The 17,351-nt window shown below is 46.6% G+C and overlaps 1 protein-coding gene across 10 annotated transcripts in view; it reads left to right on the forward strand.

Annotated features, from left to right (window-relative positions):
* The first annotated feature begins 284 nt into the window (after window positions 1–284).
* The window catches only part of SUN1 (Sad1 and UNC84 domain containing 1), a 54,886-nt gene continuing 37,819 nt past the window's right edge, over window positions 285–17,351 (forward strand). For all 10 annotated transcript variants that reach the window (XM_012759100.3, XM_075995220.1, XM_075995222.1 and 7 more), the window contains exons 1-2: window positions 285–339; window positions 12,134–12,230. In XM_012759100.3, coding sequence (XP_012614554.1) covers window positions 12,154–12,230 — 77 coding nt within the window. In that variant the 5' untranslated portion in view covers window positions 285–339; window positions 12,134–12,153. The remainder of the gene's footprint in view (window positions 340–12,133; window positions 12,231–17,351) is intronic.

A 17,351-nucleotide genomic window follows, 5' to 3' on the forward strand; every position in this document is an offset into this window, starting at 1 on the left:
AGCCACGGCGCGGGAGGTGCAAACAGCCAAGTGTTTTGGCTGCAAAGACCCAGGGGCTGGGCGGGGACCGGCCTCAGGCGTGCTGCCCCTCCTCGGGTTGCGCCCCCTGAAGCCGCCCCGCCCGGTGACGCGGCCCCGGCCCCTCCCCGTCCGCGGCTCCCGCGACCAGCAGCCGCCCCGTCATTGGCCAGGGAGCTTCAAGTCGCGAGCTCGGGATTGGTGAACGTCTGCATTGCTCCCGCCCTGGCTCGGGGCGCGGCGCGCGATTGGCTGGCGCAGGCTTCGCGTCCTCTTGGGCCTGGGCGGCGCGGACGAGGCCTAGGGCGGCGGCACGAGCAGGTGAGTGCTGGCGGCCCACAGGGTCCGGTGGGGCGGCCCAGGCGAGGGTCGCGGTGGGGGTCGCTGGGGCCCGGGCTCGGGCGGGAGCTGGGGCCCGGAGAGCCCCTCAGGGCGGGCTGCGGGCCGGGCCGGCGGGAACGAGCGGAGCCGCGGGCCCGCCTGGTCCTCCAACGGCCGCCTCCGCCCTCCGCTGTGGCCCGCGCCCTCCTCCGCCGCGGCCGTTCTCGGGGGAAGAGCGGGCAGGGGTCGCTCTCGGGTCTCGGCCGCGGGGCCCCGGCCGGGCTCGGAATGCCGAGCGTCCCGGCCCCGCGTGTCCCGTCGCGGGGCGCCTTTGCCGCCCAGTCCCCGGGCGCGCTGCGCGGGCGGGTGTGGACCCCGCGCCGGGGGCGGGGCGGGCCCGGGGCACCTGCCGGGTGGAGACAGCGCGGTCACTGCCGCTGTCGTGGTCGTCCCCGCGGCCCTGGGCGGTAAGGCCGGGCTCGGGCGGTCGGAAGGGGTCTGCTCTCCCGGGGCGCGTCGTCGTTGGTTCGCCTGGCGGTGTGATTCCGGCGGAAAACTCCTAATTTTGTCTTTTCACTCTGAGCAGTGCTACTGAAATGCTGTGCTGCTCTAATTCTAATCCTTGGTGTGAGATCCTTTGTACAATCTGCTTTTTCTCCCGCTGCCTTCGGTGTGCAGAAATGTGTTTTGATGTCTTTTCGTCTGTTTTTTTTTTTTTTTTTTGGCTACTCCATAGTTCCTTTAATTCTGGAAACTCCTGATCGTTCGTTCTGGAGAATTTTCTGAAGTTATTTCCATAATAATTTCCTCTTCTTTGTTTACTTTTTTCCTGCGCGTTTTGGAAATGCTGTTATTTGGGCATTGGACCTCTTGGGCTGGTGTGCTAATTTTCTTGTCTTTATTTCTCCTATTTTCCATTTTTGTTCCACTTTCTAGGAGCTTTCCTTAATCTTTTCTTCCAGTTCATCTATTTAGCATTTTAATTTGGCCATCATGTTTTAAATTTCCTAGACCTCTTTTTTTTCTCCTCTCAAATTTAGCAACATGTTCGTACTTTATAAATGCAGTATCTTCTCATTCACCTGTTTTTTTATTGTATTAAAATACACACAGAATTTACCATTTTAAACTGTAGAGTTCAGTGGTATTATATTAAGTATATTCACAGTGTTGTGCAACCGTCACCACCTTCTAGTTCCAGAACTTCTTCATCACTCTAAACAGAAACCCCGTACCCACTGAGCAGTCAGTCTCACTCCTCTTTCTCCCCAGCCCCTGGCAGCCACTACTCTGCTTTCTGTCTCTGGATGTGCCTGTTCTGGATGTTTCATATAAATAGACTCATACAATATGTAGCCCTTGCATCTGGCTGCTTTTACTTAAGGTAGTGTCTTCAGTGTTCATCCATGTTATAGCATGTACCAGTATTTCATTCCGTTTTATGGTTAAATAAATTTTCGTTGTATATTGATATACTGTTTTGTTTATCCGTTCATCTGTTAATGGACGTTTGGGTTGTTTTCCACCTGTTGACTATTTTGAGTAATGCAGCTATAAATATTTGTGTTATGAGTCTGAGCACTCATTTTCAATTCTTTGGGTATATACCCAGGAATGGAGTTGCTGGGTCCTATGTAACTATGTTTAGCTTTTTGAGGAACTGCCAGACTTTTTCATAGTGGCTGCACCAACAGTGTGTGAGAGCTTCACTTTCTCCACATCCTTGCCAACGCTTGTTATTTTCTTCCTTTTTTTTTTTTTTTAATTATGACTATCCTAGTGGGTGTGAAGTGATATCTCATTTGGTTTTGATTTGCATTTCCCTCATGACATTGAACATCATTTCGTGTCCTTATTGGTCATTTGTGTATCTTTGGAGAAATGTCTATTCAGGTTGTTTCCTTGTTTTTAAGTTGCATTGTCTTTTTCTTGAGTTGTAAGAGTTCTTTATATATTTTGGACACTAGACTTTCATTGGATATATGATTAATGTACTTTCTCCTATTCTTTGAGTTGTCTCATCACTCTTGATAGTATCCTTTGATGCACAAATTGTTGAAGTCCAATTTATCTATTTTTTTTTCTTTTGGTGTCATACCTAAGAATCCTTTGCTAAATCCAAGGTCATGAAGATTTATCCCTATGTTTTAAGAGATTTATTATTTTAGGTCTTATATTTAGGCTTTTAATCCATTTTGAGTTCATTTTTGTGTATGGTGTGAGGTAGGGATCTAACTTCATTATTTTGCATGTAGAAATCCAATTGTTGTAGCATCATTTGTTGAAGAGAGTTCTTTCCCTGTTGAGTGGTGTTGACACCCTTGTCAAAGTCAGTTGACCATAGATGTACACTGATGTTCTGGACTCTCAGTTCTGTTGTCTGTATGTCAGTTCTTACACTGTACCATACTGTTGTGTAGTAAGTTTCAAAGTTGGCAAGTGCGAGTCCTCCAACTTTGTTCTTCTTTAAGATTGTTTTTTGCTATTTGGGACCCATTGCAGTTCCATAGGAATTTAAGGGTGAGCTTTTCCATAGCTGCAAAAAAGCCCCATTGGGATTTTGATAGAGATTATATTGACTCTGTACAGCATTTGGGTAGTATTGCCGTCTTAACAATATTACGTTTTTATATCCATGAACATGGCATGTTTTTCTGTTTACGTAGGTCTTTAATTTCTTTCAACAGTGTTTTGCCATCTTTAGTGTGTAAGTCTTGTACTTCTTTGATTAAATTTACTCCTAAGTTTTTTATTCTTTTTGATGTTATTGTAAAAGGAATTATTTTCTTAATTTCACTTTCAGATTGTTCATGGCCAGTGTATAGAAATGCAACTGATTTTTGTGTTGATCTTGCAACTTTGCTGAATTTGTTTATTCTAACAGTTTTTTGGTGGATTATTTAGGCCTTTCTATATATGAGATCAGTCATCTGAGAATAAAGGTAGTTGTACGTTTTCCTTTCCATTTTGCCTTTTTCCCCCTTTTTTCTTTTTTCTTGACTAATTGCTCTGGCTAGCACTTGCAGTGCAGTGTTGAATAGCAGTGGTGAAAGTGGGCATCCTTGTCTTGTTCCTGCTCTTAGGGGAAAGCTTTCAGTCTTTCACCTTTGAATATGGTGTTAGCTGTAGATTTTTTTCATAGATGTTCTTTATCGTGTGGAGGAAGTTCCCTTCTTTTCCTAGTTTGTTGAGTGTTTTCATCATGAAAGGTGTTGGGGTTTGCTAGGTGTTTTTTCTGCACCAATTGAGATGATCATGTGGTATTACCTAACTGCTGCTTAAACAGACTTTCAGTATTCAATTCCTCCTGTATCTTGGTTCTATCTTACACTTTTACTTCCAAATGTACACAGGTGCCACTAATTCTTGAGCCTTTTGAGGGTTCCATGATGAAAATTAGATTGTGTCTCATCGGTCCCATTGCAGGTTTACAATTCACATTTTTCTGGCCTGAGTCAGTTTTCATTCTTCTGTCTAGCTTCCAGAAGTTTTTTGCTATTCTATTCTCTCCCTTTGTGCTCTCATTAATATATGCCTTTAAAAAGTAACCCCTTTTCAAAGGGGTGCCTGCAAGAGACTGAAAGCTAACATCTATGTTCAATACATCATTTTTAACTGGAAATTCATGGGTGACCTGTTTCCAAAGAATGCTGGTATTTTATGGAGTGTGTTGTCAGGTCACAACCATTGTTTCTGATCCTGAATTTATGATAATCAAATGATCTCCTGAACAGTCCACTTAATAGTGTTTCCAGATTCTGAAAATAAAGCCAATGTAAATGGGCTTTAAATGAATAGTAAATGCCATGCAATGTTTTAGGAGAGGTGGTGACAGGGTGACACCACATCCTTCAGTGTGCTCATGCTTCAGGGTGAACCAGAGTCCAGGGAATTGTAGTGTGCCTTATAAAGCCGCCTGGTTATTCAGCCCACGTGGTCCTGAACAAATCAGAGGGTGTTCCCGCATCTGTGCTCATAAGGCAGGCTGGAAACAAGACAGTCTGGGCTGTGGAGCACTGTGACGCTGTACTCAACTTGCAGCTGCGATTGCTCAGTGAGTAGTTGTGCCGTTGCTGCCTGCTGGAGCGTTGCATTAACACTTACTGGTTGAAAATGTGCTCTAGTTTCCTTCTTCCTCTTGCTCCTAAATTTGGAACTAATTGCTATTTTGGACTGCTTACCCCCTTGGTATTTGGATAGAGGAGACTAGACCTGCTGGATCTGTGTTGGAAGCAGTTTTCATCCACTGGGCCAAAATAAATTTGGAGATGACAGGTGGAAAACAGAGAACATGATGTTGCTGCTAATTATGTATTATTTATTATAATCAGATATTACAATTGACTCTACCCCATTAAGCAACTTGTATAATTCTTCAGTTCTTACAGTTTAAATTGTATCTGTAATTAAGCATACTTGTTAGGTTGGTGCTTTTGTTTTCATCTAGTTGAATAAGTGAGTGGCTGTAGGTTGTAAATTTTAGTTCAGGCAGTGAGGTTTGTGCGACAGGCGTTTTTTGACATTTGTGCAGAATTAAACTGCCGGTCACAGACAAGCAGGGTGGAAGTGATCACATCCAGATGTTTGGTTCGCTGGTTCCCAGCGGGAGGGAGAGGCTCCCTGGGCATGTGTAGTTTGAAAACAGAGCAGCCCTTTCTCTGGTTGCCTTGTTCTTAGTCCTTCTATTTATTTTATTTTGATCTTAAATTAACAATATTGGAAGATGTAAGCTATAAATGGAATATGAAAAACAGATCAAGTTATGTGTTTCTTACTTGCTATTTTTATGCTATGAACCTCTTCCAAACTGGAAAATGCTCACCTTTAGCCTGACACTTCATGTGGGAAAGACAGAGCCCCTTAAAGGCTGACTTGGGAACAGTGTGGACGTCTGTCAGAGCATTAAAGGGTGACTTGGGAATGGCGTGGATGTCTGTTGCAGCACCAGTCACAACTGGGAATGAGACAGCCAACATGACTGTTCTACTAGATGAAGAAATGTAAGAAAGCTTATTCTACTAGGCGAAGGCACAAAGAGAGCCCAAGTACACATGACTCGTATGGCTTTTCATAAATTCTTGTAGCACTTTGGGCATGATTTTCTGGGGTGTAGTTGGACAGGGAGCAGAGAGTGGTGGGGGTGCAGGAGTGTTCAGCTCAGTGGCAGCTAAGGCAAGGTGCAGGGCGGTGTCCCTCCTGCTGTGTAGGCACATGCAGAGCCGTTTGTTCTGGAAGTGAGGGTTAGGTCTGCAGGTGACCACGGCACAGTTGCTGCTCTCAGAGTTCCAAGGTCCAGCTGGAGAGAAGGAGTCATTAATACATAATTACCACGGTTTGTGTTAAGTGGTCGGCGGCGTGGGCACCATGGGCACTAACGGGTGGGGTAGGGGTAGTTTTGAGGGAGCTTCCTGGAGGTAGCATCTCGATGAAAGCTAAGGATAAGGAGAAGTCGGCCAGGCAGAGTTTAGGGTGTAACTAGACCAAGGGGATGGGGAAGAGGGTCAGGAAATGCAGAGGGCACCCCAGACAAGAGGACGCATGCCACAAGGAAAGAGCAGAGAGGACCCCTGCAGCCAGGGTGACCCTGAGGGAGTTGTGTGAGCTGGGGACATTTGGACAAGGGCCACTTGTTTTCAGGGAGCCATAGCAGGAGTTGGAGGGAGCGAGATCGTCATTCAGGTTCTGTTGGTGAGGATGGGCTTGCAGGGGCAAGACTGGAGCTCCAGAGAGTCAGCGCCTGCAGGAGCCAGCAAGAGATGGCATGTGTGGGCAGACAGGGGTGGAGCAGGCCAGGGTGACTTGGTTGTGTGAATCTGAGTGGAAATGGTCAGCATAAAGCCAAGTGCTTGCCTCCTTGTGTACAAACTTGAGTTACAGATGGACAAATAAATTATAAATGGCTTGAAATGTAAAAGTCAAAGCAGCAAGAGCGGCAGGATGCATGGCAGCCAGTTCACGTATTCTGAGCTCAGGGAAGGACCAGACACTGTGCATGACAGGCTGTCCCGGGCATGTTTGGGGTGTGTAAAGTTAATACCCTTGTGTGTGTGTGGCCCTATAAAACACTGAGAAAAAGGCAGATCTCCTCATGGGGTAAAAATACAGCTAGAGGGACGCAAAAGGATGTTTGGAGTCATTGATAGCTAAAGAAATGCAAATTAAAAGCTGTCACAGTGCCTCTGGGGATCTAGCACTGTGTAGGAGGAGTGCTTTTGGGTGTGGCCACTGGCTGTAGACAAGTTCTTTCCAGTAGAAATAACGTGGGCAGCCCTCTAATTGTACTGGCTATGAGGAAATTTAGTGCACTCTAGGGTGAAGCAAATACAAAAAAAGAAATTATTTGATGTTTCTGTGTTTCAAACTAAACTTGATGCTGGGCTTTTGCTGAAACAGTGTGACTGTCACTGTAAGAGGAATCAGGGTTTTGGTGAAGAAGATCTAGAGCTCTTACCATTAGGAGATATCCCTGAGATACTCAGTCTTCTCATGGGGATGGTCTTCCTTAGCACGCAGAGCTGTTTTCCTGATGTAAACAAACCCATCCAGCCTGTACCTCTTCCTGCTGTTTCTCATTTCCAAAAAAAGTAGAGATAAGAAACTGGGACAGCTGAGCGGGGCATAAGGGGAGGATGGAGAGAAGTGGCCAAAGACACAGCAAGACAGAAGTAGGTGTCAGTGTTGGAGAGCAGAGTAGGGTGATGACACTTAACACAAATGTATTGCACGTGGGTGGTGGACACCCTAAATACCCCAAGTTGATCGCTGCATGTTATATTCACATAACAAGATTTGACATGCAGCCCACAGATTGTCATAAATAAATAAAAAATAAAGGAACATTGATTGCATCTTGGCTAGAAACTTCCGGTACAGACCTGCTCCTGACAGCCTGCCCTAGGAGGAGCGTTGAGCAGGCCTGGTGCAGGTGCATTGCTTGACTCGACCCCCAGCAGGCAGGTGGAGGCTCTGCCACCACTACCTTTCTGCAGTCGGGGAGCACCTGCTGCCCCCAGGTTCTCACAGCTAACTTAACTTAGTGGAAGAGCTTAAATTGAATCCAAGAGGTCTGGCTGCCCTGTACTACTCACAAGTGAAGATGAAATTTGTTTCTTTTTGAAAATAATATTTATTGGGTTAATTTTTCAAATTAGAAAACCAATAGCTACTCTTTCAAAAAATTTTCAAGCAATGCAGTAAGGGCTAAATAAGAAGTAGAAGTCCCTTTCCCCAGAATTTACCACCAAATTTAAAAACATATTCATGTGGTTGTGTATGTGTATATATATAAAAAAGTAGCATTCTGTAAAGCCCTTTTAAATATTTTTAGGTTATAGTCATTTGTTTCTGATTTGCTGTATTTAAGTTCATAAATCATCAGTTTTTCATAAACTAACATTGTTTTGCTCCCTCAGAATGGAATTAGAGACGCAGTGCCGCTTCTGTGTGTCACGTTGTAGACGTGATCACACTGAGCATGGTCTTCAGACAGCATTCATTTCTAACTCAATTTCTGATTGTTTTAAATCTGTAAGGAAAATAATGTTTGTATTAGTCTCTACATCATTTAGTTTTAACAGGATTAAGGTCTAAGCACAATAATTATTTTAAGATTTAGTAGTGATGTTTAAAGGAGCACCTCAGAATTTTAGTTTTAAAAGAAATTCTTTACAATGGACCTAAATGAACCACCCGATAACTGGCCTAGTTGCCATTTGAAAACCAAGCCCTGGGGTGATTAAGGATTAGAGAGGGCGGAGTTAGAACAAGCGTCTGTATGTTTGTGTGTGTGTGTGTGTGTGTGTGTGTGTGTGTGTGTGTGTGTACGTGTGTACACACTTGCGTGTGGGTGTGCACTGTGTCTCTCTGAAGGTCCCTGAGGGAAGGGTCAGGTGAAGCCCAGGTAGGTAGAGTCAGGGTCCACCCTGGCCCGTGGGAGGCGGGACGGCCTGGGCTGCGGCTCAGAGCTCCCCAGGGCATGAGCTCCCCAGGGCGTGGGGCTTGTGGTGAATGGGGCTTCCTGGAGAGCTGCCGGGGAGGGGCCTGTGTGTCCCTCCCTTGGATCAGTGACGACTCCTGTTGATGTTTTCTGAGGGGAAGCTTCGGATGTGAGTCATAGGGTTTGTTGTTGTCTCCCGAGGTGTGTGCGTCTCTAGTGATGCTGGGTCTTCCCCCACCTGTCCTACAGGAGCCCTCTCCGACCAGCCCCAGGGGGTTCCTCCCATAGTTACCGTGGTGGCACCTGAGCTGGCCAGCCTGCCGACCAGCTCTCTGAGGCCCAGCTCCCATCTCTGCATCCTGCACGAACCTGGGTCCCAGTTGGCCCGTGTCCTTCCTGTAGTCTGGCGCATGCACAAGGAACACGGCTTCTACAGGCTCACCCCGGGGCAGCACTAGGCACAGGGCAGCTAGGAAGGGCCTGGGCAGGCGGGGAGCAAAATCCAAGGCCTTTCCTCATAGCACATCTGTACACAGGGCTGACTTAAGATTCTCTCCAAGTGTTTCTGATGCAGTCGAAAACATTTCCAGTCCATTTTTTCACTTAACTGTTTCATTACTGTTCAGATTATTAATGCAAATCAGGTCTCCCTTGAGTCACTTAGACTGGGACCAACCCAGGCAGCCTCCCCTGCTGGGCATGATACAAAGAAGAAGGCTCTCATGTTACATTTTGGGCTTTAATTAGTAGCAGTGTCGGTTTGAAAATGCTAAGCACTTACTTTAGTCATCCATAGACCTGTGTCACCACAGCACTTTTGCTGTTAGGTAGTGACTTGCTGTGAGATGCCCGGCTTGTGATTTTTATTTAGGGCAGGGGTGAATGAGTACTCCATCTCAGGGATTGCTAAACCGAAAGGAAAAACAATATTTAAAAAAATTAAAAACACAGGCCATATACCTTATTCCGTGGGATAATCGTAGTGAACATCAGAGTATGTGTCATCTGTCAGGCACTGCCTTGCAGGCAGGATTTCATTTATTCCTTTCTTTGACGTTATTTTAGCCTACAATTTTATTTAATACCCAGTTTGTAGAGGACTAAAGATTAAATTTAAAATGTCATGGTCTGTTAAGGGAGAAGGAGGAGGGAGGGAAGGCATGAGATGGGAGGAGGAGGGCCTCCCTGTGTGTGGGGAACTGGCACATGCTAGTGCTGGGAGTGGTCTCCCCTCCTCCTGTCACCCAGCCCTGCCACTTGCATAGGTAGCCAAGGGCGTGTTGAGCACCGTCTTCAGACCCTGGGTCCGGTTGTCACAGCCTCTGGCTCTGCCTCCTTCTGAGGTTCTTCTGCTTTGCACGTTTGGCCTTTTGCACCTGTCGGGGCTGAGAAGTAATGGCTAGTAGGTTCCCTGGACCTGTCTGGGATCCAGTAAGTCTGGGGCCGAATCAGATGGGCTAAGGGGCTGTTTCCTTGTTTTGAGGTATGAAGAAACGGAAAGTCAAGCTTTGCACACAGTTTTATACTTCTCTGTGTTTCACTGGAGAACATAAACTTAAAATCCATGCGATTATGAAAGCGAAATTGGAATGATGGAGAGAGATTAAGGGTCTATAATCGCATGCTTTCTGCTTCCCATCTCTGCCGCAGCTGCTGCTGACCTGTGAGTGTGACATTGTTTCCTCACTGCCCCCTTTCTTGCTTTCCTGTTCTCGGGCCTGGCTGCCCAGTCCTGAATTAGCCCGAGTCCACCCTAGAGGTGTCACACTGCTTCTGAGCCCAGCACTGGGTGGTTGCTGAGTAAGTTGTCACTAAACAGGAGCCCTGTCAGAACCCATTGTTACATAGCAGCTGGGGCTCTGTTCCTCGGTGACAGTGTAAGCCAGGGTCATGAGCCGAGCCTTGGGTGCCCTTAAAGAGCCCGGGCAGCCCATAGTTGGAGAGCCAGAGGCCAGAGGGTGGCTCCTCTGTGTGTGTGGGGGGCACAGTCTGCATTTAGATGTTGTAGTTAGGGTCAAGTAGACAAGGGAGAGGTCAAGGCCGTTGAACAGGTATTAAACATTACATGGATTAGTCAATTTTATTTGCAAAAAGACGTTGAAGTATAAATTATCACAAAGCCAAATAATAATGAATTATACTTGTTGAATGTATGTTCTGGGTAGAGTCTGTGGGCTAGTTCTTTTCAGTCTTTGAAAAGAACTGAAGAATTTTGAAAAAAAATTTTTAATACAAGTGTTTTGTGATATTTTTTGAAATGGGTAGGAGTAGTAGAATTGTTATGTGTAAATAGTGGTCAGGCCAGGTGGGGTGGCTCACGCCTGTAATCCTAGCACTCTGGGAGGCCGAGGTGGGCAGATTGCTCAAGGTCAGGAGTTCGAGACCAGCCTGAGCAAGAGCAAGACCCCATCTCTACTATAAATAGAAAGAAATTAATTGGCCAACTAATATATATAGAAAAAAATGAGCCAGGCATGGTGGCACATGCCTGTAGTGCCAGCTACTTGGGAGGCTGAGGCAGGAGGATTGCTTAAGCCCAGGAGTTTGAGGTTGCTGTGAGCTAGGCTGACGCCATAGCACTCACTCTAGCCTGGGCAACAAAGTGAGACTCTGTCTCAAAAAAAAAAAAAAAAAAGTAGTGGTCTTTACTTCTATGTGTGCTTAATTTTTTTTTTTTTTTTTTTGAGACAGGGTCTCTCTGTGTTGCCCAAGCTGTAGTGCAGTGGTATGGTGTCATCATAGTTCACTGCAACCTCAAACTCCTGGGCTCAAGCAATCCTCCTTCCTCAGCCTCCCAAGTAGCTGGTACTATAGGCACCACCACGCCTGGCTAATTTTTCTGTTTTTAGTAGAGACCGAGTCTTACTCTTGCTTAGGCTAGTCTGGAACTTCTGAGCTCACGCAATCTTCCTACCTCGGCCTTTCAGAGTGCTGGAATTACAGGTGTGAGCCAATTTTGTACCTGGCCTAATTTTTAAAAGACTGTTCGGGCTATTTCAAAGAAAGTGTTAAGAATCGATGTACTCTTGGCTTAGTTTATAGACTTCAGTCATTTATACATACATATTTTTTATCCAGGATGTTCTTTGTTTTTAGTTTTATCTTCCTTATGCTTTTCAACAATAGATTATGATTAACATTATTACTAAGAGGACTTTTTTTTTAATTTGGAGTATATTATGTTTGGATATTTTTAGCCAGAGGAAAGTTTGAGTCATTCCAAAGAAATCTAGATGACAATCTAAGAAACAGTATGCTCAATACTTTATCATTTCTTAAAAATCTATGTTTACTTGTGGGGGACAAAGTGTAAACAGTGTGTTGACTTTATTATCCATCCTGCAGTTTGTTTGTGACTCTGAGGTGCTGGTGACAGTTTTTGTCTGGGAGAGTGCAGTGCTGCTTTTTGGCCGTGGAACAAGAATCAGCTCTTATTTTGCTTAATAATAATAATTTATTTCAAAAGACTAGGAACATTTTGACACCTTCAAGAATTTAAAAATACATTTTGAAAAGGGTTCTGAGCTACTTTCAATATTTCTTTGAGAGTGCTCCAGCTTTCATAATTGTAAGTAGTCAGTCTGGTGAAAGTCAAGCCTTTCACCTTGTTACGTTTTCATGGATACGTTATATTAGGCACTGAATGTAACAGAAGTGTTCTTGGACTTCAAACTATGAAAAACCTGTCTCCTTTGTCCGAAAAAAATTCAGAAACACGACTGCTGGCTTTTTCATTAGTTTTTACTGTGACGTTTAGTCTTATGTGTGTAACACAGGTTGACTCAAACAGTTGGGACTTGTGTGTATTTTCTAGCCCTGTTAAACACTGTGCATTGCCTTTTTCTCCACCTTCTGCAGTATGACCTGAGGTCGTGAACATGGACTTTTCTCGGCTCCACATGTACACCCCTCCGCAGTGTGTGCCGGAGAACTCTGGCTACACGTACGCTCTCAGGTGAGTGTGCGCCCACGACGGCTGTCGTTGCCGAGCCTGCTTACTGCCTGAAAGTAAAAGTGCTGTAAACTTTGTTATGTTATGGCTTTACCAAACTACAAAGGTGACATGGAAGTTGTGCAGTTGCTGAAAGCTGTGCGGTTGCTGAAAGCTGTGCATTTCTTAACCTGTTTGTTGTGGTGACTTGGTGCTTAGTCATAACGAGTGGCATGCTGTTTTAGACTCCACCCAAGTGGTTGTGATCTTGAGAATAAATCTTTGTGGTTATGGCCAGTGTTCTGTATTAATGGCTTGGTATTTTAAAGTTAATAGAAATAACAGCTTTTTTGGAAGGAGGCATCATGCAATAATTTTGACCTAGCCTGAGGTTTCAAGAGTTGCCCTTAGACGCTCAGCTTTCTGTTTTTATCCATCTTCCAATTTCCGAACCTTGAAGTTTGAGCTTTAAAAGTTGCTGACCTGCCCTTGACATTTCTAGTTTATCAAGCAGAAAAGGTGTTTGAATTGAAACTGACACATTAGGAAATGATAGGTTTGTGCCCAGGGAAGGTGCGGGTTGGACGGGTTAGGGTGTGCCTGCGGCGGGGTGTTTGCGGCTCACCAGGAAAATGCACGTGTGGTGTTTTCAGTGACTTATCTTCTAAAGGGTGAAAACATAATTGAAACCTTAAGAAAATTAGAAGATATTTTAAGAAAAATACTTTTTTTTGTTTTGAGACAGAGTCTCGCTTTGTTGCCCAGGCTAGAGTGAGTGCTGTGGCATCAGCCTAGCTCACAGCAACCTCAAACTCCTGGGCTCAAGCAATCCTGCTGCCTCAGCCTCCCAATAGCTGAGATTACAGGCATGCACCACCATACCCGGCTAATTTTTTCTATATATATTAGTTGGCCAATTAATTTCTTTCTATTTTTAGTAGAGACGGGGTCTCACTCAGGCTGGTTTCGAACTCCTGACCTTGAGCAATCCCCCCGCCTCAGCCTCCCAGAGTGCTCGGATTACAGGCGTGAGTCACCATGCCTGGCCTAAGAAAAATACTTTTTAATGGTATTAGTTAAATCTCACATTTGATGATTGAGTTTTTATTCATAATTCTAGATCACACTTGCCATAGCAACAGACTCTGTTTTTGTTAAGAGTCCTGTAGGGTTTTAGAGCAAAAACGTGGCCAACTCAGGTAAAATTATTCTTTCCTCTGTTTAGTGGAGCATAAAAATAGTGATTATTGATAATTTAGTTTTAGCTTTTCTGACTTATTTTAAATATAAGTTTTAAAATGCCTATGTCTGTTCTCTACCTTGGGAGAGCAATACTTAATGTCAGTGACGTTCACAGCCAGCCTTCTGCGCTGCTTGTGGTCAGACCCGTGGCGGGTGGAGTGAGGAACGAGGGAGGGAGTCCAGGCAGCGCTGGCCAGGTGTGCTGTGAGCTGTGCGGGGAGCTGGACTTTGTCAGGGGGAGTGGGGAGCATTGAAGGGTTTCAACAGAAGGAGCTCTGTGAGGAGGCCGCTGCAAGCCAGAGGGTATCCGGCTTGTCTAGGACACAGTCGAAGCAGGGAGGAGAGGCCCACTGGCGGCCCAGACTGTGGAAGGGTCTTGCTGATGGACAGGTGCAGGCCAGGCTAGCATTCTTATTCCTGGCTTGGGCAGCTGGGGGAGCAGAGGAGGAGAGGGTGGGGAATACCTGGCCAGTCCACAGGAGGAGACGTGTGAGGTCCTGAGCCAGTCATCAGCACGTTTCATCTGACCCTCTGAGTGAGAGGGCCACTGGGCCCGGGGGCCAGAGAGCTGACCGAGGAGGCCCCACCGTGGTGTGTGTGTGTGTGGGGGTGCACACCCATGGCAGGGAGCTGGAGGCGGTGCCTCAGGGGCGCCTGGGCCTGGGGCTGGCTTCTCGGGTTCTTCCTGGTGTCCTCAAGCAATACGGTCCCACCTGGCCTGCCTTCCTCTTTATGAAGTCTCCTCAAATCTCAGCTTCTTTCCTGTAGCCCCCAGGTGGAGCGGCTGTATCCAAACTGCACCCCTTCTCCCACAGGGATTTGTTCCCACATTCCTCGTGACCACCCAGTGTCCAGCACAGTGCTGTCTTATTTGTTAGAAGTTTTGATAAACACATAAAGGGTCTTCCAACATCTTGGCCACTCAGTTTATTTAATTAATTTTTTTTTCTCTTTTGGAAAAATGTCAAACCAGGTACAAATTGAGAGACAATGACAGTCGCATTTGCCCATCACTAGCTTCAGCTCCCTCCCCTCTCCACGGGATTATGTAGAAGCAGATCTCTAAAAGATAATGGTGTTTTAAGGTAACTAACCAAACTACCAGTGTCACACAGTAACAAGTCCAGTAATTTAAAAGGCTCCCTTTTTTTTTTTTTTGAGACAGAGTCTTGCTTTGTTGCCCAGGCTAGAGTGAGTGCTGTGGCGTCAGCCTAGCTCACAGCAACCTCAAACTCCTGGGCTCAAGCAATCCTGCTGCCTCAGCCTCCCGAGTAGCTGGGACTACAGGTATGCGCCACCATGCCTGGCTAATTTTTCTATATATATTAATTGGCCAATTAATTTTTTTCTATTTATAGTAGAGACGGGGTCTTGCTCTTCCTCAGGCTGGTTTCGAACTCCTGACCTCGAGCAATCTGCCCGCCTCGGCCTCCCAGAGTGCTAGGATTACAGGCATGAGCCACTGTGCCCGGCCTAAAAGGCTCCTTTATGTGTCATATTCACTCAGTGTTCCAGTTTCTCAAATCCTTGAATTTTTTTTCACAATCAATTTTTTTAATCAACCCAAATAGGCTCCTCATGTTGTATTAGGATAATTTCCCTCTTATGTCTTAATCTGCATTTCTGGTAAACTTGGTAGTTAGATCTAGAAATTTGGTCACTTTCCTATTTATTTCTTTATGAGCACAACTCCATGGCAGAGGGTATCAGGGGAACGCAGCTCCCTGTCACCTCCTTGGGAGGCCCACAGTGTTGGGCTGCCCGTGCTTTGGGAGACTTAGGTTGGTCAGTGTTGTCAGCTCGAGCCACCTGTGATGAAATCCCCAGCCTTGATATCGTGGCCGTGGTCTTCATGGTCAAAGGAGGACTCCTTCCCTGCCTGTGCAGGTCAGGGGGCTGGAGACATGAGTGCTCGAATGTCCTCCTCTGGCGGGGGTGGGTGTTGCCACAGGAAAGAGAGGCGTGGAGGTGGCCACATGGCGTCGGCCTGGAAGCCAGAGAAGAGAGGGTTTCAGGAACGAATGGGTGTTTGTCTGTGGGGCTGGATGCTGCTAGAAGGTCAAGGAAGGCAAAGACAGGCCCAACTGTAAATCAGCCAAATGGAAGCCAGGGGGCCGACAGGCAGCTTGAGGGCCTTGAGGGTGCGGAGGCCAGACGCAGTGGCTGGAGGGGCTGGCCGGGAGAATGTATTTTGACCTCCCTGGCTGGTGAGGGAGCTTGTCTGTTTTTTACCATGGGCAAACTGTAGGCATGTCTCATGCTTGTGGTAGGAGCAGCAGAGAGAAACTGGAGGTAGGGAGAGAGAAGGCAGTGACAGAAAAGGAGAGTCTCTAAGCGTGGGACTTTGTCCAGAGCACACAAGTGTGGCTCTGGGGTGCCTTTTCCATTGGAGCAGGATGGGAGGTGTGGCAATGTGTGCGTGTGTGTGTGTGTGTATGTGCGCATGCATGTGTGCGTGCGTGCATGGAGAGAGACTGACGAAGGGGAATCGGCTCGTGTAATTTCAGAGGCTGCTGAGACCCAAGATACGCAGGGTGAATCGGCAAGCTGGAGGTGCAGGAGAGCCAACGGTGTAAGTTCCAGTCCAAGTCAGAAGGCCTGAGACCTCAGAGAACTGTTGTATAGTGCTGGTTTGAAGGTCGGCAGACTCAGGCCTTAGCGAGAGCTGACAGTTCAGTTTGAGTTAGAAATTGCCCGTGTTCTGGCTCAGGGCTCACAGGCAGTTGGGGCTCCTTCTTACTCGAGGAAGGGAAGCCTGACACTGGCAGGGGTAGGGACAGACTGCTAGCTGAAGCCACAGTAGCGGAAGATCCTAAATGATGGGTGAGCAGGAGCCAGAGGTTTGAGTTTATTGCTTCAAAGTGCAGCCGTTACGTTCAGATTTGCAGCATTCTGAACCACAGGGTTTGACCTGACTCCTGGCTGTGACTTGTTCTTTCCGCACACCCTTCCTGGTGGCCACCAGCCACTCTGAGGACAGCACAGCGGAGTCAGCATTAGTAGAGTGTGACCCCATGTGCTTTTTGTTGGGCAGAATGCCACACTCCCATGATTTATCACTGCCTGGTGTCTATATTTACTTCTGGTTTTCAATTGTATACTTTTTTCAGTCTCTTAAAAAGTACATCTAAATAGCACAAATTTTAGAAAGCACAGTGTGTAACTAATGAGAGAAATAAAATAAAATCTCACACTCTAAGGATGAGCTAAGTCATCTTCAGGGCCTTAGTCCTCCTCTTTCTATACCCTGGTTATGTCGCCGATTCTAATCCTATATGGCACACCTCTGCTTTCAATTGTGAGTCCCCTCCAAACAGACAGAAAAATTGATAAAGTGCTTCCATACCACACCTCGATGGGGCTTTGTTGCCTCTCAGGACAGCGAGAGTGCCCTGTCCTGTTTCCTGTGGATGTTGGAGCCCTCCTTCGGGGGTCCTGGGCACACTCATCTGTGGGACCCATGTCACAGATGGTGGCTGGGTGCAGCTTGGGCCCGCAAATGCGAGTGGCTTGTGATGTCCTGAACCACAGAAGTGGTGGACTCATGGTGCTGGAGTCAGGAGGGGCTGTGAGCTCACCGGTGCGGTGGACAAGCAGCCGAGACTTGGGATGTGCCTGAGTTGGGCACCTGCTCTCTGCAGGACAAGGACTAGAAATTCAGGTCTTTGGATTCGGAGCACTGGCCTTGCTGGTCCCTCATCTCCTCTCCTCCCTCCTTCCCCTCGTAGACACTGCTGTGTTGCCTTAATCAGAAGCTCAGCGCTGTCCAGCTCAGAGCCAAGTGCTCTCAGGACCATGTGACCAGCACGGGAGGAGCCATTCAGATCTGTTCCATGCTTTCACATGTCTGCACATAGAGAACATGGGTTTTAGTTCACAGTTTGTTTTAGCATGAATGGGATG

Source organism: Microcebus murinus, chromosome 19, assembly GCF_040939455.1.
Source record: "Microcebus murinus isolate Inina chromosome 19, M.murinus_Inina_mat1.0, whole genome shotgun sequence".
NCBI lineage: Eukaryota > Metazoa > Chordata > Mammalia > Primates > Cheirogaleidae > Microcebus > Microcebus murinus.